Raw genomic sequence first — 23,940 nt, forward strand, 5'->3', positions numbered from 1 at the left:
GTACAAGTAGCTGTCTCGGGAACTGCAGATAGTGGGGCAGTAGTCATAAATCCTGAACTTGTAGGTATCCTATTCACAACACATCTAGCAGTATTAATACTATTTAGAACCCTGGATAACACATCAACAATAAGTGGAGATCTGTCTTGAGGTCTGTGTGAACTATACTCTTCTATAAAACTTTGTAGGTCTTCACCATTTTCCACAACGTATGGCTCACATGACAAACACACAGGGTATATGAACTTGAAGATTAATTGATGTTGTGTAGAATCTAAGTTGAGAGCGTTGTAGACAACATCTTCAAGTTCGACCAACGTACAATTCCTTTTGATACGTACAATCTTCATTCTTTGACGTTGGTATCTCCAGGTACCTTCAGAACATACACTCCATGTTCCATCGTAGAACAGTAAAACTAAAATTTGTGACATTGAGCACAAAGGGTTTACCAATTCAAAACATACTAAGTATCTACTTCTGCAATCGTAGAATCTTTGCTGGAAGGTTTAACTATAATCCTGAAGCAAAAGTAATGAAAAAATACAAATGCATTTTCAGTAAATGAGTACAGAAAATAAGCCAAACAATTATGTTATTAACGCCTAGTGGAATAGCATTTTAAATGCAAATGAGTACAATAGCATTTTAAATACAAATACAAATGCATTTTCAGTAAATGAGTAAAGATAAAATACAAATGCATTTTATGTAAATGAGTACAAATGCTGTTTAAATGTTGCATATTAACACCTAGTAGAATAGCTACTCTTGACAGACATAGTAGATCAAGATGTCAAATCTATGGCACATGTGCTAAATCATAACATAACGTTAGCTTGAATGGATGCAATGTTGACAATGTGGTGTTCTGTGGATTATTTTGTTAAACATCATAAATATAGTTACATTTAGCATGTCATTCGTATACAATAACAATAGAGAAGTGGACAAATTTGATTGTCCAGTCAGTTTGCCTTTAGAAAATGAAAAAATTAACTATTCCGATGGAACCGCCATTAAATTTTCCAACAAGCAAGTGTTTCATAATTAGTGATGGACCGTATGTGTAACACCCCGTCCCAAACCACATCGGAATTCGTGCACGTTGACCGAGTGGGTCAAAAGTTGACTTTTTATTCCAGTTGAAATTTCGAGTTGACCAGGGTACCGTGGCGAAGTGCATGATGCCCCGAGTTCGTAGACTAGTAGCACATCGAAAACGGAGCTACGGTTTGAAAGTTATGGGCAAAACAAGTCGAGGTGCAAACTGTCCAGAAAGTGCCGGGAGTTGACTTTTTATCGTTGTATAATTTTGCTTTAACTTTTGTATGGTTGTAAAGTACTCGTCGATACGAGTCCATAGACTAGCGGCACGCTTAAATCGGACATCTGGTTAAAAAGTTATAGACGTGTGAAGTTTGCCGGATACCGTAATATTTTATTATATTTGGCTTAAGTGCACAGTAACGCCACGTGTCGTCACCTGATTGGTCCATGTGGATGAACAGTGTCACCACTGTGGCTTTTATTTGGCAAAAATCTCAGGGAGGAGAGAGAAAGAGAAAGAGAGAGAAACGACCAGCCGCCAGAATCGACAAATTTTCCGGCCGACCCTTGCTACACGCGCCGGCCAGACGGAAGCGGCTCCCCATTTCCGGCCAAACCCCAAAATTTCACGACCGCCTGTCGCCGGACGCGCCCAGATCGAGTCGGCGAAGCTCGGCGGCGATTTTCCCCTCCACCGCCGTTTGACCCCTTTTCGGCCATTTTCAGGCCACACGTGCCAGCCACCCCTTACCACCTCCTCATTTCCGGCCTGCCCACCAAATTTCACGGCCACCGGACCTTCGACTCGCCGGGATCGGAGCGTTTTTCGGCGAGACGGCGAAAATCTTCAAACCCCAATTTCTTCGCCGTCCGGCCTCCGTTTGCCTCACCGCAGGTCCTGTTGGAATCCTCTCCCCTTGATCTACAAAACCCCCAAAAATCTCAGCCAACGGCCACCTCACGCGCCGCCGCCGGTGACCGTGGCGGCTCGCTGGAAGTCACTGTTCCAGCGAGTACCCAGTTGCACCGCCGGTCCCTCTCCACTGATTCCGACCCCCTGAATCCAAATCCGAGGTCCTTTTCCACCAATTCGTGACGGATTGAGAGAATCGAAGAGTTGAATCCCGAAAGCTTTCCGGCGAGATTCCGGCCACCACCGGTCCGATCTCCGGGAAGTAAGACCGGATTTGTAATCCTTGTCGCTCAAGCTTTGATTCGGTATATTATTCGACAATTTTGGTTAACGTTTGTATTTAACCCCCCAGGTACCGGGTATTATTTACCCAAATAAAATATTAATTTATTTGACTGTGTGTGAATTGTGCTCTAGGAGCACGGGTGAGTCGTGGAATTGATCCCATGGTGGATCGTGGTTTAATTGCGTGCTCCAGGTGAGTGACCCACCTTCAAATTAATTTCGGGAATTAAAATTGTGAATATTTTGTGTGAATTGAATATTTGAAATTTATATTCTATGTGTCAAATATTTAGTGGATTTATATGCGGAAAATTTGATGCCCATATTTGAGTAAATTAAATCATATTTTGATTTTTGACAAATTATGGAAATTTGGATTTTTATGGAAATTTGATATATACAGGCATTGTGATTTTGATATTAATTGATTTATTGTGGAAATTATTGGTGGATTTATTTTGATTAAAGAAAATATGTATTATATAAATTTATGCATGTGGAAATTATTTTATGGTATTGAAGATTGTGAAATTCAATTATATATGAAATTCTTGTGGTTTTAATATTATTTTTGGGCATGATTTAATTTTTAAATATTTCAAGGAAAATATTTGTTTAAGTTGGTGGCTTCAATTTTTATAATTATGCCCGTGGAATATTATGTGATTTAATTTATTATATTTCAAAAATATTTATGCCATTGAAAAAATGTGAATATTTAAATTGGTGGATTTGAGAGTTGGTGGATTTGAAAATCATGGAATTTATGACGTTGATTATATAGAAATTGTGGAGAATTTTCGAGTTTAATTGGATGGAAATAAACCCGATACGTTTATGAAAAATTTGAGATGTATTGATTTATGATTTTTAGATGCACCATACACGTACTGGTGTTCTGTTTATATGTGATATGGTTAGTGTGCACACGGATGTGATTAGCGCGCGGGTGGGTGTGAGTAGCGCACAGGTGATTTTATGGGGTTGTCCTGTGGTTGCCATCGGATGAGGGTAGGCCGCCCCTCCATGGCCGGGACACCTGTTTGCAGCGGCGCGGTGGGACGCCACGCGACCGTATGCCGGTTTCTCTCTATAACCTCCTGTCTAGCGATACCTTGGGACGCTGGGTACTGTTGGCGCCACTGGTATATAGTGGGTGCATCAAGTAATTTTCAGAACTGGGATTTTAAAATAAATATTTTGAAATTGCATTGGAATTAAGAATATGATTAATGCTATTTTTGGTATTTATTTGAATGGGGATTTTAAATTGGTTTAATTTTCCCTTTACTTAATTATTCAATAAATTAATTTCTTTTAATTATAAATTTTGGATGCTTGATTTATTATATTTTATTTGATATTTAGTTGAATAAATTGATTCCTTGGTTTTCGGGGATTATGAATAAAGGGTTTTGTGAAAATGTTTTAAAAGGGGAATTTTTCCAACCGAGAGAATCGTAAGGGTTTTGAGAGAAAATATTATTTCCAATTAATTATTATTTATCTACTTAATTATCGTGGTATTATAATTGTACAGTAGATAGGGTCACTCACTGAGATGATTAGCATCTCACGTTTTTAAATTCCGTTCCCCTAGGTCCAGGTTGGGAGACGTTGATCATCCGGGGCGAGCCCGACGTCTCAGTTCATTGCCGAAGTCCAAGGAGCATCTCCTTTCCTTTTTCCTCTCCATCCTATATTACTTCCTTGTCGGTCATTGTATTAATTTCATATTTATTTGTATAATGCTCTGTATACTGTATTGGACACTTGTGTATTAATTATGCACTGAGTTGCTGTTATTTTTTGAAGTGCTGTAAATTTGTGGAATCAACTTGTAATAATGTGGGAGGAATAAGGGGATGTTTATAGAAATGTTTTTTCAGTGCAGGAAATTTTTGGTTAGTCCTACCCTTAGGGGAGGTGCTGCCGGATTTTTCGTTGGAAGGTTCGGTGGTATTTCTCTGGGATCAGGGCTTGTCTAGGGTTCCGGGGAGGAATTCTGAACGGGTCCTGACAGTATGTAACAAACAAAAGTTGTAATTTTCAAATGGAAATTTTCGAACCATTTATGGATTGTTTTACATAAAATAGCACCAACATAGAACTTGCACTTATATATCATGTCAAAACGTGACAAACAATGAATCCAATATAAGGGAAAAATGTATACATATCTGTACACATATTTATATTTATAACACACCCTGTGAAAGCTGATAGAAGGTACTAGCTGCTGGATAGAGAAGACAAACGGGTTTTCATATTTGGTCAATGTTTTCCCTTTCTGACCATGTAAAGGTTATTTTTTAATACAATATTGACTAATTAAATTCTTATTCTTAGGCTAATATATATATATATATATATTTATTAATTAAATCGATCCATTGAAAGGTCTAATGCTCTAAATTTGACCTCGATATCATCTTTCTCTGAATTCAAACAAAACATTTTTGATTCATTTTTATAATATTATATTTAATTTTTTGTTTATAGTTTATAACGCGTCCTTTGTTCGTACCAATTCATACTTTTTCCTCACTGCTAGTATTGTGCTAAGCTAAGTCATTATTTGATTTTGACTTTATCTATCAGCTATACATAAAATATATTTTAGGAAATTTTTTTCGTAAAATCACTTAACAAAATTAATATGAAGTATATTGTATTTATTTTTTGGCTTAGTTATTAAGCCATTTATGTTTACTGTTGGGAGTTCATGATTTCAAAACATTAAGATGGAAAAAAATTATTATAAATGATAAAAAAATTATGTAAAGAAGTATCATAAAGCCAAATTATGTATATATCTATGTATATATATCCACATACCAGGTAATCTTTAACTCTGATCTGCAGAAACGTACAATTTAATTACATCCTTTTGAAGTGTATGAGCTCTACAATGAAGATTTTCAGTCTTGTTGTTATCACAAAAGGTTGGGGGTATGCAGGGAGAGTGAACTGAACTGAAGAGATTTTGGGATTTTCTGCAATGTCCGTCAATGCAAAGAAAGGCTGAAAAATACGTAACCAACAAAAGAGAAAGAGAGAGGAAGACACACAGTATTCATTTAATGTGGTAGCAGGGAGAGTAAGAGAGAGGGATAGAAGTTAATGAGGGTAGATGAGAAATGAGAGATGGTCAAAAAAATTGTTTTAATATTTTCCACTTTATTCGATAGTCAATGAGAAATGAGGGTAGATGAGAAATGGGAAACTGTTACATTTATTTTACACTTTCATATCCATTTATTTAAATAGTTTCCACAAGTGTACAATTAATTCCCTCCTAACAACTCTCATTTGGACATACTACCATGGAGCCGTTCAGGTAAAAGTGATTGGAAGAAGCTTGCAAGCTGGGAATCACATTTTACAATCTAAAACTAACTACACTTCAATGCATACCATTCAAACAAGTTCTAATGGTCAGAAACTAGAGCCAATATTTGAGAACTCAATTACCATCCATTTAAATTATCATCCTTCTTATTTATTGCTTTTCCACATATCAAATAATATGGAGAATTTAATAATGAAATTGGATCCTTACACATCATATTGACATGAGAATCATGTACAAAAACCAAAAACAAAATCTGAATTAGCAAGAGGAAATTGTACAAGTGTTTTATGAATAAAAACTAGAGAATATTACAGCTCCTAGAAAATATTACAGCTCCTACAAAAGCCTCTGTTGGTATCAATCCCGAATTGACCCAATGTTCCCCATCAATGTCAAAATCTCGAACACCAACTGGCACCACAATTGGTATAATGCCAAACTTTAGTGACAGCATTAAAAGCATACGGGGCACCTCCATTAAAACGGAGACAGATTTGATACCTGGATGAAAGCAAACGAAATATCTGCAGTTAGTTACAATATTTAGCATACAAGTTTCAAAGAAAATAATTATTGTAAATAATTAAGGAAAATTACAAAAGCATTTTGTTTTAAATCTCAACCTAAAAAAATGACTAACTTTTTTTAATACTTGACAAAAAAGCATCTCTGATTTAATAAAATAAGGGTTCCCTCAAAAAAATTTTAAATAAATATAATGAGAACCGAAGACCTTAGCTATCCTCATATGCGATAAATGCTATATGCAAACTGCGAAGAGTAGAATTATTGGTCTAGACATCAACAAAGGAAGAAAAATATCACAAAGCAAGTCATTATCAAACTGTCTTGTAAGTAGTAAGTATGCAAGTGGATATGTTGTCCCAAAGATTGAATTGGATAATCAAAATAATTAAGTCTTCCATCTAAAGATCCTATTTCCATTCACTGACTTCATATCAGAAATTCTAAGGAAATTTCAGAAATCATGAAAGCAACAAAGTATCTAAAATGTCTATAAAACAGATGAAATCAGAAATGGAAAGGCTTGGAATTGTCACAGCAATTAAACATCAGCCATGGTAGTCAAGGATCACCTGCTAACAACATGATTAACTGTTGGTTGAACAAATATATGAACCCTACAGAAAGCAAGTAGTTGTCAATAAGCAAAAAATACTATCTAGTTTACATGAAAAGAATCATGAAAAGGAAACTCCATATGAATGATAAACTTTCTAAGTACCATTTTCCAGGGAATCATGAAAAGGAAACTCCATATGAATGATAAACTTTCTATGTACTTTCATGATTTTCTTCATTTGGAAAATTCTCCTTCCCTGTATCAGACTTCTTATCTGCAGAAACCTATATAAACAACATAAAATAAAAGTGAAAAATATAATGAGCACTGGGAAATAAAAACCACCATAGCTGAATATATTACCCTCGGTAGAAATGGAGGTTTCTGTTAACGTATAGAATGTGCAACCATGGAGTTTAAACAGTAAATTTCCCTTATGATTCTCATGTTGATAATGAAGTAAATGCAATAACTGACAGTTTGCATTAAACATTAAGGAAAACAAGAATTATACATGACAACAATAACTGATAACAACGAAAGCAGTTATATTTAATCACCAACAGCAATTATAGTAATAAAATAACTATAACTACAATTATATTAAAACACAAATAAATGTGCAGACAATTAAATTTAATAACTAAGCAGCATTCAATAATGGAAAACACACAAGACCCAAAAAAATAATAATAATATAAAACACACAATTACCATCTTTAGAATAACCTCCACAACACCTTTGCCATCACCAAGAGCTCCATCTATTTCATCAATCACCTAGAGAAAAAGTAGTAACTTGTTTCTTCTGCATACATTCTAGAATAAGAAGGGTAACCATAAAAAATAATACCAACCAAGCACTTTGGCCTTGAGTCAACAGTGACAGAGTTCATCTGCACTACATCAAGAAACTAAAATATTGTATAAAGTAACCTATAACACAAAGCAATACATTGTAATAGCTAGGGAAAAAAAAAAAGAAAAAAAAAACACAATGTAACTTTATACAAAATTTCCAATCTTGAATGCAGATCCATGTGAAAAAAAACAAAAACGAAAAAAAAAAAAAGAAGCATATATATACAAATACATACATCAGGGACCAAACCCATGGATTTCACTTGGTCAGAAAAGTAGAAAGCGTCTTGCAAGCAAGAGCTTTTCATGGTTCCAACGATGAAAGAATGGAATGTATCCCTAGTTGGCTATACTCCATCCAGCATCATATCATCATACACATCTCTCAGCAAGAAATGCCTACCACCACCGTTATTAAAAAAAAAGAAAAAAAAAAAGAACACAACTTTCACAATCTCTCCCAAAAAAAAAAAAAAAATCCCAAAACCACAAAAAGAAAATCAAAATTAGAATCTACCTTCTCTGCGCGGTGAGAGAACCAATAACAGTGTTATACTCAGAGACATTGCTTGCGTATTCCTCTGTTGAAACCGCACTGAAGTATCGCCGTCCCACCTCTCGCAGCAATAAATTACGCTGCCCTGAATTATAACAATCTAAAATATATTATTTATTTTAAAAAAAAAAACTATTTCATTATTAGCGAAACGAGTAAGAAAATGTCTGGGGAAAAGCTTAAGAATTTGAAAATGGAGAGGAGAAGATTACCAGTGATTGATCGAATGAGCCTCATGCTTTCCTACTTCGCTGTTGCCTACCTGTTGCTTCTGCTTCTGCTCCTAGGGCTCTCTAGAACCCTGTAGTTTTCTCTCTGAGTCGCCTCTTCACAATTTCCTTCAAAATGCACAGTCTCCAAGCTTACAATCCGGCCGATGCGAAAGGAAACAGAGGGCTCCTAATGGGCTGGATATTGATTATAAGGAGAAGAAAAAAGTCGGTTGAAGAAAAGAAAGAAAAAAACATAGAAAAAAAAATGAATAAAAATATTTAATTTGGATATAAGGGTATTTTGGGATTATCAAAAATTGAAGGGGTAGAACAAAAAAGATATTAAATGAGGGGGCAAAAATCGTTAACCTCGTCCCTATGAGGATATTGGGCCAAATTCCCCCAAAAAAAATGATTATTTTAGAGCTTTGGGCTTTTTGGGACTAGTGGTTTGAAACTAGTGGGTTGAAAAGACATTTTCTAAATTCAACCTACAGAAAAGTCTCTATACACCATTGTCCAATTTTCTTCATGGGCCGAGATCGGTCTTCAGAAAAAAAAAAAAAAAATCAGAAATTTAATTGAATCCATGTGGCTCCTATATTCAAAAATTAAATGTTAAAGTTGATTTTCTTTTCATGCAAATTGAATGGTGAAAGAACATATGATTGCAAAAGGTATAGCCTTTATGCTATGATTTGTATGGTATAACCTTTATGCTATGATTTGTATGTGTCTCTAACTCCGTATGTTTTTATTTTACAGGTGGATAGCTGGGGGACCATATATGTAGATGAATTTCCAGCCCATAGAACTAGTCAACTACATGCACATCAACTCTAGCAGCCTTGGCCCTAAGGTACCTGCCCCTTTACCACATATATAATATACATTTATCATACACACACATAAATATATATCATTATAGATATTATTAATATCCAGACCTACCAATTCAAGTTTTCTAAATCAAGTATTTTTTAATAAAATTGGAAAGAAAGATTTTAACGCCTGAGTGCAAAATATGGAATTATCATAATTCAAAAGTGGTTATTGCCAATTTAAACTATCCCAATGAGATAGTTTTCTAAATTAAGTTAATTTTATACTTAACTAATATACATATATATGAAGTTAAATGCGATCTCAATATTGCAAGGACTGCATGGTGGTAATGCTCACTCCTGTAAGGTTTTGAATTAAAATCACCATAATGAAGTTTTGTTATGCCAAAATTGTAGTTTAATATTGTTGTCTATATGAAACAATGCTATGCTATGTTTAATGTGTGAAAAACATGTACTATTAAGCAAACTTTGGCCCATCAGACAAAGAAATGTAGTATTTTACAAATGGAATCTATCAATAATATTCTGCTGATTAATTCTAAAACCTCCTTAATTTAGAAGAGAAAACTTGAAGGAAAGAAAAAAATAATAATAAAATGGTATATACACGAGTTGATAAAAAAAAAATTTTGATAAATTGAGTGAGGAAATTTATCATCGAGCCTGATTGAATCAAGGTTATAACTAGTTAAGGAATACATTTTTAATATTTTGAAAATGGAAACATGTTTCAAAAGTTGGATCAAATATCAACTCAAAGCATGTCAACCAACCTTAATATTAGATTTCACTAAATAATCTAACCAACCAATATAAGCAAAACTTAAAAGAAAACTTAATAGAGTAGGTAAATTAAAGGTTGCCATATTAATTAAAATTTTCGTTGCCCAAAAAGTAATTATATTCTGTCTCCTTCATTTTTCTATCATAGTCTAATTCACCAGCAAATTCTCAATTGGTCCGTTGTTTAATTCAACTTTCTACTGTTTCGGATGAGAAAAGCCATCGCTTGAAATGCCTATAATTTTGCATTCCCTGAAACAAAACCATAGACTCCAAAAATCCAATCTTTATGAGATGAGATGGGATGTCTAAGTTGGTAAATAACAATTAGTTAACGTAAATCCGACGACCAAGACAAATGGGATTTACGTAAGCATTGGAAAAATCTTTATTGGATTTGTTGTTGTTGTAGACCCAATCAAACAAAAAAGAAGTATAAAGTTATAAAACATTGAAAGGCGGATATGTCTAAGTCCAACAAAGCCATGTACGGCCAAAGGCGACCATAGTCTTTCTCATTTACCGGCTTTCCTTTGCCCAACCCGGGTCTCATTTCTCACTTTAATCCCAACAAAACCAAGTTTCTTTATTCCACTATGCTACAAATGACCCCAAGTAGGAAACTTTTATTTTATTTTATTTTTTAATTTCTTTGTTTTCAGTTTTTGTCTTTTACTTGTTAATGTTTGCCCTTCTCTATTTGTGTGGTTTCGCCTATGAACCGGAGGAAGGGTCTAGTGTCTGCTTTTTTGAGTCATCGTTCTTGACCTATAACAGGAGAGACAGAGTTGGGGAAAATGGCCTTCGAATTATGTTGGGTTTTCTGCTGGTAAGTTATGGAGATGTTGATCATCAAGTTAATAGGTCTTTGTTGGTTTCAGAATTTTTATGCTTTTTGTGACCTTTGGTATGTTCTGGTTCTGGGTTTAGGGTGTTTTATGGAATTCCCTTCTTTTTTTTTTTTATCTTTTAAACTTTTGATTTTGTTATGTTAATCGTTATTGTGATTTTGATGTTAGATGGTAATAAAGGGTTGCACTTGAAGCTTAATTTGATTTTGTTAAATTGAATATTTGCAGAATTATTGTTTCTGTTGCAAGTGAAGATATTAGAATTTAGAATTTATATGGACTTCTGCATACAATGGATTGTTGCCAATGTAAACAGATACAGATAAAGAGAAGAACCAAAACATCTTGAGAAGTAGGTAGTGACTTGAAAAGTTAAAGAATTAAAACGACTTTAGATAGTGAATGAACCAAAATCAGATCCCGGAAATATCTGAACTCTCTCTCTCTTTGGTTTCCCATGAAAAATTGCCATACTCGAAGGACTACAATTTAATAACTTACGAGTTCTACAATTATGTACTTTCTGGGTTATTCTTGAAAATGTATCTATAAGGGTTACCTTGTTCCATTTTGAAATTTCTTCTCTGGGATATGTTTAAGTTGTTCTACGCAACATGTTATAATGAATGCTTATTCACCATTAGCTGGCTCGATGGTTCCTATACATTTGTATCACTGAAAGTCAGAACAACTATATGTATCTTCGCTTTATTTGCTGCGAGTGAAAATTTTGTATTTTCATCAATAATCATATATTGTAGTCACCACTTGATTATTGAGCGTGATGCTTTTTTCAGGATTATCTATTATTATTTTTTTATTTGGTGTTTCCTTTGTTATTCAACTATTGCAATTTATCTGAAAGAAAATACTTTTTTCTACCACGACAAGAAGGAGAAGCCGTTTGAATTGTCATGGGAGACTTGTAGTCCATTATTTTTAGATACAGATATATAAAATAATGATGTATATGTTCATCTTATGACAGAAAACCTGTGGCACGTTTTCCTTGCAAGATGTTTTCATTGTCAAGATTTCAAAAGAGACCAAAGAATGGCTCATAAAGCTGATCTAGTTATTATAGGCATTTCTGTTGGCTTAGCACTTGGTCTTTTGGTAGCTTTGCTCATCTTTTATGGCATAAGGTGGTATAAAAATCATGCTCATCTTCGAAGATGTGCAAATGAGCGTAGTGTAACAGCTCTTCCTATACGCACAAATGGTTTTGGTACGAGTACTGACTTTAGCGCATCTCTCTCAAATCCAGTACCCATTCAAGTATCAGAGATCCAGCACAAAAATTCGCTGTCATCCTGGTGGAACCATCATAACAAAGATCGGTTTACTTCTGTATCAGGCATACTTAGATACTCATACAAGTATGTATATATCTGAATTTCATGAGCTTGAGTTTTTTTTTGTTTTTTTTTTTTTTTGGGTGGTATATCAATGTTTTCCATACTACAGGAATTTTTGATTCTTCTGTCGCCAACAATTCTTTCCATTACAGTTATGGATTCATATTTTAAAAGTATTTGTCAACCATTGAGTCCATTAATACATTATTTAGGCATTTCTTTGAATAAGAGGGTCACATGAGACAAAGTTGTATGATCAAGTCTCTGCAATGAAGGTTCTTCCATACCTCGTTTTCACCCCCTAAAGAAACGAATATATTAAAAGTTGAGACCTCATCAGAAAAGGAATAGTTGAGAACAAGGACTTGAAGGTGGAACTCTTTCAGCAGTGAGCAAACCCAAAATTAATTAAATTGAAACTGAAGTGTATTTACCTAACTCTTAACAATTTTTTGTTTGGGGAAAGTGTTTAATTATAGTTGCCTTTCATGTTGTATATATATTTACCTTCAAGTAGCATGAAGCTAATCATTTTAAAGGGAACCAAGCACCAATTTTTTCCTATTTATTCCAAAAATATGAAACATTTTCTAATTTCTCTTTCTTAAATACGTGCTCTCCTTCATGTATATGATATTTCACGAGCTCAGACAGAAAGCAAAACATATCAAATGCATAATCAAATTTGTAAAAGTATTGAGTTGATAGGCTATATGGTTCATCTAATACTTTCCAGGGATGTACAGAAAGCTACACAAAATTTCACAACTATTTTAGGACAAGGGTCATTTGGTCCTGTGTATAAAGCGAATATGCAGACTGGAGAGGTAGTAGCTGTGAAGGTGCTTGCTTCTAATTCTAAACAGGGGGAAAAAGAGTTCCAAACTGAGGTACGAGTAACACAATATTAAATTATTCCTAATACATAGAACATAGATGAAAGCTCTTTATTTTCTTTTGGTCCAAAGAAATAAGGAAGGTGAAATTTTAAGTTTAAAATGATGTCACTGAATGGACTTTAAGGAGACTGCACTACTGGAGTCAGATTCAAAATAACCCAGGAATACTTCTGTATTTTACAATGAGAATCTGAATTGTTTTAAGAGATTATCAATGTGATGATAACACTATGAATGGTAAAATTATGCCTAAATGTTGTAATATCTTGAAAATTCATCCAAATGAAATGTTGCCAAAATACTTACTCATGAAGTTCGATACTAGATAGAATATAAAAGGGAGAATAGTGTGGCCTATTGAGGCTTATGCTTCCTCCCAATTTGTATTCTGGATCGCTATTATATTAGTATTTTAAACTAGGTTATAGATTTTCACTTTATTCCACCTTGCACAAGATTGCATCATCTATGTTATTTGCATATATTTGTGTCAATACCTATATGGTGAATGGTGATTCATAACTGTGTGCTCTTGCTACAGGTATCTCTGCTAGGAAGGCTGCATCATCGTAATCTGGTGAATCTGGTTGGTTATTGTGTTGAAAAAGGACAGCATATGTTAATTTATGAGTTCATGAGTAATGGAAGCTTAGCAAACCTTCTTTATGGTAAGTCCAGAGAAGCCCCTTAAGTCTCTGTCTTTATGGTCTGTTTTGCTAGGAAAAGAAATCTCAAGTGAAAATTGGAATTTAAAGACATGTTTTGCTTAGAACTATATTGAATAGTCAGCTAAATACCATTTACAGAGGTTCTTATGTAGTTTTCTTTTTCATAAGATTGGATTTTTCCTTTGTGGCATATCATTGTATTGGATTTGTAGTTGTTCTAAGAATTGTCCTGTTTTATGTACACACAGGTGAAAAAGAAAGAATTTTGAGCTGGGATGAAAGGCTCCAAATTGTTCTTGATATATCACATGGAATCGAGTACCTTCATGAAGGGGTATGTTCAGAAGCATACTCTTGGATTTTTGGTGAAAGGCATTTCTGCTTAATTGTTTTATGTTGATTTTTCTTTTAACAGGCAGTGCCACCTGTCATACATCGGGATTTAAAATCTGCTAATATATTGTTAGACCGGTCAATGAGAGCCAAGGTATGATAATATTCAAACTTGCCTTTAGATCAGTATCATCTTTTGACTAGTTAGATATTGCAAAATGTAGAGTAAATATGATCATCACTAATCTCTACGTAAGGTTGTAATGTCCTTACTGATGAGAAAAATACAAATGAATGCTTGGTTGATGAAAATATTCACTATAATAATAATAATAATAACAAATCAACAATAATATAATTACCAAAAAGATCAACAATAATTTTTGCAATTCTACTAATTTATGTGTTCATACCTGCATATACATGGCAGTTAATTGTGGATGCAGTGTTCTCTAGTTTTCCAGTGATTGACCTTTGCCAGTGTGCACTTGATAGGTTGCTGATTTTGGATTGTCAAAGGAAGAGGTATTTGACGGCCGGAATAGTGGCCTTAAAGGAACATACGGCTACATAGACCCAGAGTACATATCCTCAAACAAGTTCACAATGAAGAGTGACATCTACAGTTTTGGTATTATCATGTTCGAACTTATCACAGCCATCCACCCGCAGCAAAACCTAATGGAATACATTAATCTAGTGAGTTTTTTACCCTCAGCAGTGCAGACCATGGTTTTTTAATTTCTTGGATTACTGAGCTTTTCTGACCCTAAACGTATAATACTTTTCTTTTCCCAAGGCTGGTATGAGTCATGATGGTGTTGATGAAATCCTTGATGAGAAATTAGCTGGAGAATGCAACCTTGAAGAAGTAAGGAGGCTAGCTAGCATTGCTCACAAGTGCTTGCACAAGTTACCAAGAAAGAGACCGTCAATAGGAGAAGTTTCACAGGCTATTTTGAAGATAAAACAGAGACGCCTCACGAAAGAAGATACCATGTCCTCGGCCTGTGGAGATTATTCACGAGCAGTGAGCAGAATAGCTGATCAACAGGTGGAGTTGAGTTTGATGACCAGCATTAAAGAAAGAGTGGTAGCATGATCACCCTTTTTTTTTTTTTTTTTTTTTTTTTTTTTTTTTTTGGGTCTCTTTTTTTCCTTTACTGCATAGAAATTATATGTTGTTTTCTTTTAGCTCTCACCTCCTCCCTCCCAACCTCTTTTGTTAGACTACTGTTTTGATGGAATACACCGTATAAGAAGTAATGCCAATGATCAATGAGCTTTTGCAGATTTTGAAAGAATCATAGAAACAAAACCTACTTCGGCTTGGAGAGATTACAGTCAAATTAAGCAACCTCTTCTCATTCTCAAACTTAATGACGTTTGACATCCTTCTACAGGTTTGGTTTGCATTGTTTTTGGAATTAACAGACTGCGCACTCTTCACCTGAGATATAATTACTTGCTTTTTTATTGGTTGATTTTTCGTTTAAGCCTTCACCTGAGATATAATTACTGGCTTACTTATTGGTTGATTTTTTGTTTAAGCCTTGGTTGGTTATTTAAAATCCAGCTCTTGTTCTTTATTTTTTTTATTTTTTTTTGGGTCTTGAGAGTAATTTTTAGAGTTGCAAATGAAATCTGTAGGGATATTTTCCAAAACCCAGCTCAGAGAATTCCTTCACTTCCTACTTCGCCAGTTCTGGCAATGTTTTTCATTTCTTTAGTTCCTCAAAGTGTGGTCCAGACATGTCAAACACTATACCAATCATAATAATATTGACAACTTGCAATATTATTTTATAGGGTAAATCTCAGATATTGTCCCAAAAATTAAAATAAATCTCAGAAACTTCCAAGCACGACAGAACAAGATCACGCCTGACCCAATTTCTCAATGATAAAACATACCATGCTCTTCTCTTCTTTTTCTTTTTTCTTTTCTGGTAATCATAAACCATACCCTGCTAGTTCACAAGGATATAGATAAAAAAACCCAAAACGAAAAGGGGTAAAATAGAAAATTGAACCAGAATTTAATAAATGAGGACTATTTCTACATCATTTGTTGATTTTAGAAAAAACTGCAATAGCACTACGTGATGATAGTGAAAAAAATATATGTTCAACAGAAGAAGTTCATCATCACCTAACAAAAAGGATGCAAAAACACAAGCAAGCTTGTAGATAGTTTATCCAACATTTTAAGAGTTTATATACATAGATTCTGTAGTTCTCTCCTTACATTCCCTTTTTCGGCTTTATTTAACATCCCCTAATACATAAAAGCAGAAGAGTAGAATAGAAAGTAATACTATAAACAAATGGAAAGAAGGCTCTCATCCCTAACCGGCCAACAATGGCAAGAGCATCTCAACCTTGTTTTATCTGGGGATAGTATTATTCCCAAGTCACTCCCAACTCCTCCTAATACGGTCCATTCTCCTGCAAAGATCATCCTCTCTTCATGGGACCAATTTTCCTACAGGCTACAAATACTCTTATAATTTTGATATCTGTTAATATCAACTCAAAACTGGCATGAAGTACCAAGTCTCTGCCTCTGCTTCTGATAGACATTCCCTGCTTTGCGATTGGAAAAGGCAGGGTACAGTAATCTCTGGAAGTTGTCAAGAAATTGCACCCATTCCTCTTCATTCATATCTGCCAGCTTCACAAAACTACTGCTTGCAGGAAGCTGCTCATTTACACTTCTGTTTCCAGATGATATGCCACCCACATACCCACTCTTCTGCATTGCACCAGCATGCCGCCAGCTCTTCTCTCCAATATTGGTGTTCTTCAGAGACTTGGAGAGTTTTGACATATATGAGGTACGACTCCGCACAAGACCAACATGCTCATCTAAACTTGCTGGCACATTATCCCCTTCACTCCCTTCAGCCTCCTCCTCATTCTCCTCTAGCTTAGCAAGTAAATTTCTTCCATTTTCAACTCTCGATCTAAAATGGAGAGTTTTTTCAATTGCTAAGTCCTCTTCCAGGTACGAAGCTCTATCCAAATCCTCTACCTCATCATCTATGTCAAATTGAAACTCCTCCTTGTCTACTGCATTCACCTCGAAATTGTATTTTTCCCTATCCTCTATAATTTTCCTTGCCTCCATGCATAACAGCTCAAGTTCACTTGGCTCCTCTTCATGGCCCCGAAGCTCTCTACTCATCATCTCACCAATCTCAGCAAGACAGAGACCAAAAGCTGCTGCTTCCTTGAGGAAAATAGTGCAAAGAACCAAGACCCGCAGGCATGCATCTCTAATCACAGGCAGCTCCATTCTAAGCATTTCGGAGTCTCGAAAAGGGTCAAGATTGTTTATATACTCAAGCTCATCCTCAGAGAATGGAATTGAAGCCTGTGGCCAATGGATCCACTCAAAGTATGGATCCTCCAAGCTTTCTGGGAGACAAAAACCATGATCAATGGGAACAAGCTCCACCTGACCAAAATTCTCAACCCCATCAAGCTTCTTCACCAAAAGGTTTCCTGCATGCCTGTCTGTATTTAAAATCCGGATATCTAGTATCCCTATTCTATGCACAGCAGAAACAGGGAAGCTAGAAGTCCCATGATCACTGGCATCAAAATCATGAGAAATGTACTGCTGCAATGATGCAATCTTGCAAACCTGCTTCCAGTTTCTTTTCATGTTACCCTTTACCCCATCATTAACATTAAATACTGGGTGTGTGACCTTGACAAGGGCTGTAGAGGGAACATTAGCAAAATGGTCATAGTCAAGCAGGTAAGCTGCAACTTCTCGGAAACCTGTTTCCCCAACTCGCACCGTGCGCTTCAGACCCGGTTGTCCAATTGCTTTGCCTACAAAACCTTTTGGGTTATTTGGGGCATAAGGCTCCTCATCTGTTGGTTTCACAATTGCAATGTTGTCACCATCACAATTTTTAAAATAATATGCACCTCCAAGACCACTACAAACAGGAACTGGATCAATACCATTCTTTATTGCTGTTACAATATCCATAACCAGTTTTTTTATTCTAGCATATTGATTTGAGTATCCTAATATTTCAATTGGACAGCTCTGATCCCTCTGTTGAAGATCCTTCCCAGTAGGTGAGAGACATGGGGTAGAAGAGCTTCTGTGCAAGAAATTCCTAGTGAGAAGAAGTGGAGAATCATTCCTAACAATGCTAAGATCATTCCTCAACACCATGTCACCACATATTAATGAGCTCTCCTCAGTTGGGACATTAAGGGCAATCTGTAATTTCCTCTTCACTGTGTGCACATTGTCACTCCTCTCTAGCTCTATACCCAAAACACAGCCAGTTTCAGTCTGCACAAACACACGCCTTCTTCCAGAAGGTTTTCTTTCCATTCTCTTATTCCCACAACACTCACCACTAAGAGGTCCTTTCAAGGTTGCAAGCGCCATTTGATTATGTACAAGGTTGTCTACCTCAGGAGACATGTAAACAAGAGGAGAAGTGGCAAACTCCAAGGCCAGCAATAAAGGCGCCAGCAGCAGAGAGCTTCTCTCTCAAGCAGACGCCAAACCCAAAAGCTGGCACTAACTGTAGGAGATAATTACTTTTAACGTAAAAGATCATAATCAACCAAGAAGACAACGTGCGTCCCTGATTCTCACATTGAAACAGCCTTGATGGTAAACAGAGCAGAACACTTGGTAAAATTGCTACATCTGATAGGCCACCTGATAATGCTGGCTATTAGAAAATTGAAATAACTAAATAAATTCACTGGCATAGAGTGATTCACAAAGAAAAGACGCATATATAGATATATATTTTTTTTACATTTTCCCATGAAACAAAGTCCTTCGTTTTCCCCCCCGGACACATTTTGAAGGAAACGAAGAGACTTGCCCTTGGAGAAATGTCAGTCATTCGATGACAAATGTGATATGATACATATTCATGCATTAGCCTTGTGATAATGAATTCTTTAAGAAGTCCCAAAAGGAAAAAAAAGACAAGCATTCACAATAATAGTGGAAAACAATTTTTTCTTTAGATGTAAAATTGCCTATGAATCGAAAAGGCCATTTAGCCTGAAAAAAATAGTAAACTAAAGTCTAATGAAGCATCATACTTCAGGAATTAGACAAAATCCCGGCATTCTCTTTTTATTTTTACTCTGTAAGTCCTTACAACCAAATCAATGTGCATTAATTACAATCCAAATCAGCATCAACTTTCAGTTTCTTATCCAACTAGGTCAAAAATCAAAGAAGCAAAATCACTTCGTGAAAGTTCCAAGTAATTTCTCAACATCAATTACTGTGAAGATATGGGTCATAATCTAATAATTATACATGTAAAAATACAGTATATTTGCTAAATACTTCTAACAAACTTACCTTTATCATTCGGGTAACCAATCTGATCGGTACAGTCCAACAATTTGCAATAAGCTAACATCATGTAACCATGCCAGAAACTACATAAGCAAAGTAAATGCGATATGCATCTCCAAAATCTCTTCGAAATAAGTATTTAATAGATCAAAACTACATAAGCATAACCCAGCTATAATAATAATAATAATAATAATAATAAACAAATAAATAAAAGTGTCAACTAATTAAACAAAAACTTAATAATTCTCACACTGGAAATCGGCCATGCTTATTTAAACTAAAAACTTATTATTATAAACTCCTCTACGCTCTAGTTGCCACTTTGGGCATAGACAACACACAAATTTATACGTCATAACAACTAAGAAATTCGAATTTTAATTAAACAAAAAATGTTGGACAAATTGATGAGGAAAATGAAAGTAAACAAAATAATCGCAATATACCCAATAGAAACATATCTAGTAAAGATATATATATATATATATATAGTTCAAACAAATATATTTTAATACATCCATTCCCCATGCAATACAAGTCCATCACTAACACCTTTTTCATGAAATTCACAATTTTTCTACTTGTTCCGTAAAATCATCAATATATCAAACAAGATCTCAAAGAATAAAAACCAAAAAAAAAAAAAAAAAATCCAATAAATTCGGCGATTGTCCAAGAACCAAAAGTAAAAAAAATCAAATGCAAGAAAATTCTCAGCTAAATTTATGCCTGAAAACCAGAGAAGCAAAAACATATCGTGATGCGAAAACTGGGAATAAAAGCGAGGGTGTAGACTCACCGGAGAGAGAGATGCATATAGAAAGAGAAAGAGATCAGAAATCGGACGGCGGAGCCTTCCGGGGAGCCACCGCCGATGAGTTGGGATGGAATCGAGGATGGACGGCGGAGATTGAAGGAGGAGAGTGAGGAAGGGTTGAGATTGAGCGATGAAGTGATGATTGATTATAATAATAATAAAAAAAATATAAATCAGTTATCTGATGATACTCTCCCGCTTTCGGAGACATTTCCAAACCATTTTTTTTAAACTCCCTTTCGCGAGAAGCGGAGGGGTTTAACGATCACTCCTAAAATTTCATTTTTATTAATTTTCTAATAATAAATTTTTTTATTTTTTTTTTTTTTTGTTCGAACTCAGTACCCGAACTGATACTATGCGCGCGCTGATTCTGACACGTGAACGTATCTGCCGCTAGTTACCATGACGTGGTGGAATTTGGTCTGGGCTTCGCTTTCTATGGACTTCTCTTTCTGGGTCCCGGATTAAACTTTATACAAAGGGGCCGTTTTGTCTTTCTGCCTCCAGATGAAGGATCTGGAAGTCTGGAACCCATTACACTCATTATACATTTATTTTATTTTTTATTTTTTTATAATACATTTTATTAAATAGAAAATAAAATCCTTATTGTATTTTGAAGGTAATGAGGCCTAGATAACCTTCCTATGTTTTTTGTATCCTGTCTATTGAAAGAATAAAATTCTTTTAATTTGGATTAATTCTTTTTAAAATCATTTAATGGTTATAATATATAATATATCATTTAATGGTACATAATTTACACATAAATATTAAAACTCATTCCATTCATGTGCAACGCATAATTTAAAATAATAAAAATGTGACTCCCACATGCTATATTAAATGATATGTCTGTTAAATAAAAAAAAATATATATATATATATATATATTTCTAAAAAAAGAAAATAAAGTTCAAAATAAATAATGAGAGATATTTATGCGAATTTAGTTATCCCAATTAAATTTCATATTTAGAGCTTTTAGTTAAAAAGATAAAAGATTTTGAAAATTTATTAAAATTTAAATTACAAATAAAAATTAAACTGAAATTTAAAATTATTTTCTTTGCATCTCCCTTCCCTATTTATAAAGGGAAAGATCATAATGAGATTGGAGTAATAAGAATGTATAGTCTAGAAGAAAGAGATTAAATATATATATATATATATATATATATATATGTTTCTGTATGAATTTTCTTCTCTTCTCCTATCAGTACTTTAATCTTAAAACATTTCTATAAAGGTTAAAATGTTTCTATAAAGGTTAATAATCTAGTACTTTAATCTTAAGTTGTTCTTATAAAGCTCAATAACCTAAGATGTTCTTATAAAGGTCAATAACTTAGAAATCATAATGTGTTCCTATAAAAATCAATAATTTAATAATTACCTTAGATTTATGGGTGTTTGTAAATTTATATTCTCTAACAATACTTTAATTCTAAAGTGATCTATAAAAGTTAATGAACTAAGAATTACTTTCGACCTATTGATTATGATGGATTGATATTCTTTGTCAGTGTCTTAATTTTAAGATATTTCTGTGAAGATCAATGATCTAAGAATTATCTTACGCTTATGTGGATACTTATGAATTTATTTCTTTTCTAAATTATATATATCTATATATATATATATATATATATTTTTTTTACCAATACCTTAATCTTAGGACATTTCTATTATGGTCAATGATAGAGAAATTACTTTAACCTACCTATATGAGTGTTGAAGGATTTAAAAAATAATCTAGATTCAATCTCCAAAAATATTCAATTTTTGTAAATTACCAAATAATTGTCAAAGTCCTCAAAATATTAATCTTCAAATATGAAATTATGTGTTTTGGCATTTTGGGCATAAATGGATAAATGGCAATCAGGGAAGGAAAATTAAATTAAAAAAAAAAGATAAAAACCAAAAAAATTTCAAAGGACCAAGTAAAAAAAGGAAACTATCGAAGAAGAAAATTTCAGTTTTTTATTTCCGTTTTAATCCACTTTTAAAATCCAATAAAATAATGGATTTTATTTAAAGTGAGCCTATTATGCAAATGACTTTCTTTATCTGTCTTATGGAATGTTTTCCCAAATTCAATTTTACCTTTTAAATTATTGCTTAATTAATTTAAGGTAATTTGATTTATTTACGGTTAAATACTAAAAAATCAATCGGATGTTATTTTAGAATAAGTTTTAAATAAATAGTAATTTAATCTAAAATTTTAAGTTTAATAATCCAGTTAAATAAAATGGGTTCTTAAAACAAAATAATCTATTATTTTAATGGACTATAATCTGAAAATCTAATTAAACATTATAGATTATTAAAATCGGATTTTAGGACTGTTTTAATTAAATTAAATTGTCTAATAAATCAAACAGACTTTTTAATTTGGTTTTAATTAGCTTTCTACCAATCAAAATCCAAAGTTGCCAGTTGAATTCATTTTGGCATACAATTAAATCAAACGTCAAATATATAATTAATTTAGAAGAATATTAATGGTTAAATATTTTAATAGTCCAATAAAAGTACAAAGATTATTAAATAACAATCCAAAAATGACTTTTAAAATTAATAGTCATATCAAATTAATGACTATTAAAATTTAATTAATAAAAGTAAAATTATTTTTTAAATGATTAACTATGAATTTATTACTTGGCATAAAATTCAACCCAAATAAAGTGTCGTCAAATAATAAATTTAGCAATTTAAAAATTATTCGACTATCTCTACAAAATTAAAAATAATCAAAGAAATGCTAAAGGATGATTATATGATTGATTACTTGACTATCTCTACAAAATTAAAAATAATCAAAGAAATGCTAATGGATGATTATATGATTGATTACTTGACTATCTCTACAAAATTAAAAATAATCAAACAAATGCTAAGAGATGATTCCATATGATCGAGATTTGTCTAGTTGGATGTCTTTTTGTTCTTGTGATGCTTAAGTCTTTTAGCCTAAAACTTAATAAAATTATTCTTTTAAAAAAATCTTCTCAAATCAAATAACCCAAGTGAATATTTTTTTTTAGTTATAAAATCAATCAAATTTCAAAATTCCAAAAGTTTCCAAAATCTTTCTATGAACTATGGTCAACTTGATTTCACAAATGATACATATGCAGCCTAATCCAACACTATGTACAGTTCAAATTCTCAAATAAATTATCCAAAATTTTAAATTTTCAAGTTTTCATAATTCAATGATAAATTTTCTAAACAAATAATCAAATTCTTTTTAAGGACTACGGTGGCTTAATCCTTTTTAAAAAAGTATGTAAGCAATTTAGTATTTCCAACTAAGTGCAATTGCAAAATTATTTTCAAAACCATTTTCTCCTAAAATGTAATTAAAATCAAAATTCTTTTATACCAAGAGGTCGGAATTAAGGGTTACATTCTCTTTGAATGGGTTGAACAATAATCTTAATGTCCTAATAAAGTATAAGTGAAATATTGATCTGCGATGTTAAATTATTCGCAATCAATGTCCTTTATTTGACTATTAGATTAAATGATTTTGAAATAGACTATGATGAGAGATCAAGCATAGATAAAGATTAAACAAATAAATAAATAAATAAATAAAGGATGCAAGCTCAAGATTTACAAAAATAAAAAAATAATAATATTACAAATATCAAAATATTTATCAAATGATATATGTTAAAATAT

General features: G+C 33.4%; 2 protein-coding genes across 8 annotated transcripts; one reads left to right on the top strand and one right to left on the bottom strand.

Moving 5' to 3' along the window:
• The first annotated feature begins 10,411 nt into the window (after nucleotides 1–10,411).
• LOC107416519 (calcium/calmodulin-regulated receptor-like kinase 2) lies at nucleotides 10,412–16,613 on the top strand. Of its 2 annotated transcripts, XR_007240483.2 has the most exons (10): nucleotides 10,412–10,776; nucleotides 11,787–12,177; nucleotides 12,893–13,046; nucleotides 13,597–13,723; nucleotides 13,972–14,057; nucleotides 14,139–14,210; nucleotides 14,552–14,755; nucleotides 14,856–15,149; nucleotides 15,349–15,459; nucleotides 15,707–16,613. XR_007240483.2 is itself a non-coding variant. In XM_025072701.3 (9 exons), exons 2-9 carry the CDS (start codon nucleotides 11,852–11,854, stop codon nucleotides 15,364–15,366), a joined length of 1,281 nt encoding a protein of 426 aa, XP_024928469.2. In that variant the 5' UTR covers nucleotides 10,412–10,776; nucleotides 11,787–11,851; the 3' UTR covers nucleotides 15,367–15,631. The 2 variants fall into 2 exon arrangements, 1 of the variants encoding a protein (XP_024928469.2); XM_025072701.3 differs by lacking the exon at nucleotides 15,707–16,613 and having other exon boundaries at nucleotides 15,349–15,631.
• Nucleotides 16,222–20,600, bottom strand: LOC107416284 (phosphatidylinositol 4-kinase gamma 5). Of its 6 annotated transcripts, none has more exons than XM_016024765.4 (3): nucleotides 20,221–20,600; nucleotides 19,422–19,475; nucleotides 16,222–18,755 (listed from the first exon to the last, which is right to left on the bottom strand). In XM_016024765.4, exon 3 carries the CDS (start codon nucleotides 18,510–18,512, stop codon nucleotides 16,590–16,592), a length of 1,923 nt encoding a protein of 640 aa, XP_015880251.1. In that variant the 5' UTR covers nucleotides 18,513–18,755; nucleotides 19,422–19,475; nucleotides 20,221–20,600; the 3' UTR covers nucleotides 16,222–16,589. The 6 variants fall into 6 exon arrangements, with proteins under 6 accessions (XP_015880251.1, XP_048328352.1, XP_015880252.1 ...); XM_048472395.2 differs by having other exon boundaries at nucleotides 16,222–18,768; XM_016024766.4 differs by having other exon boundaries at nucleotides 19,422–19,501.
• Nucleotides 20,601–23,940: the final 3,340 nt, after the last annotated feature.

The sequence above is a fragment of the Ziziphus jujuba genome, chromosome 4, assembly GCF_031755915.1.
Source record: "Ziziphus jujuba cultivar Dongzao chromosome 4, ASM3175591v1".
Classification (NCBI taxonomy): Eukaryota; Viridiplantae; Streptophyta; class Magnoliopsida; order Rosales; family Rhamnaceae; genus Ziziphus; species Ziziphus jujuba.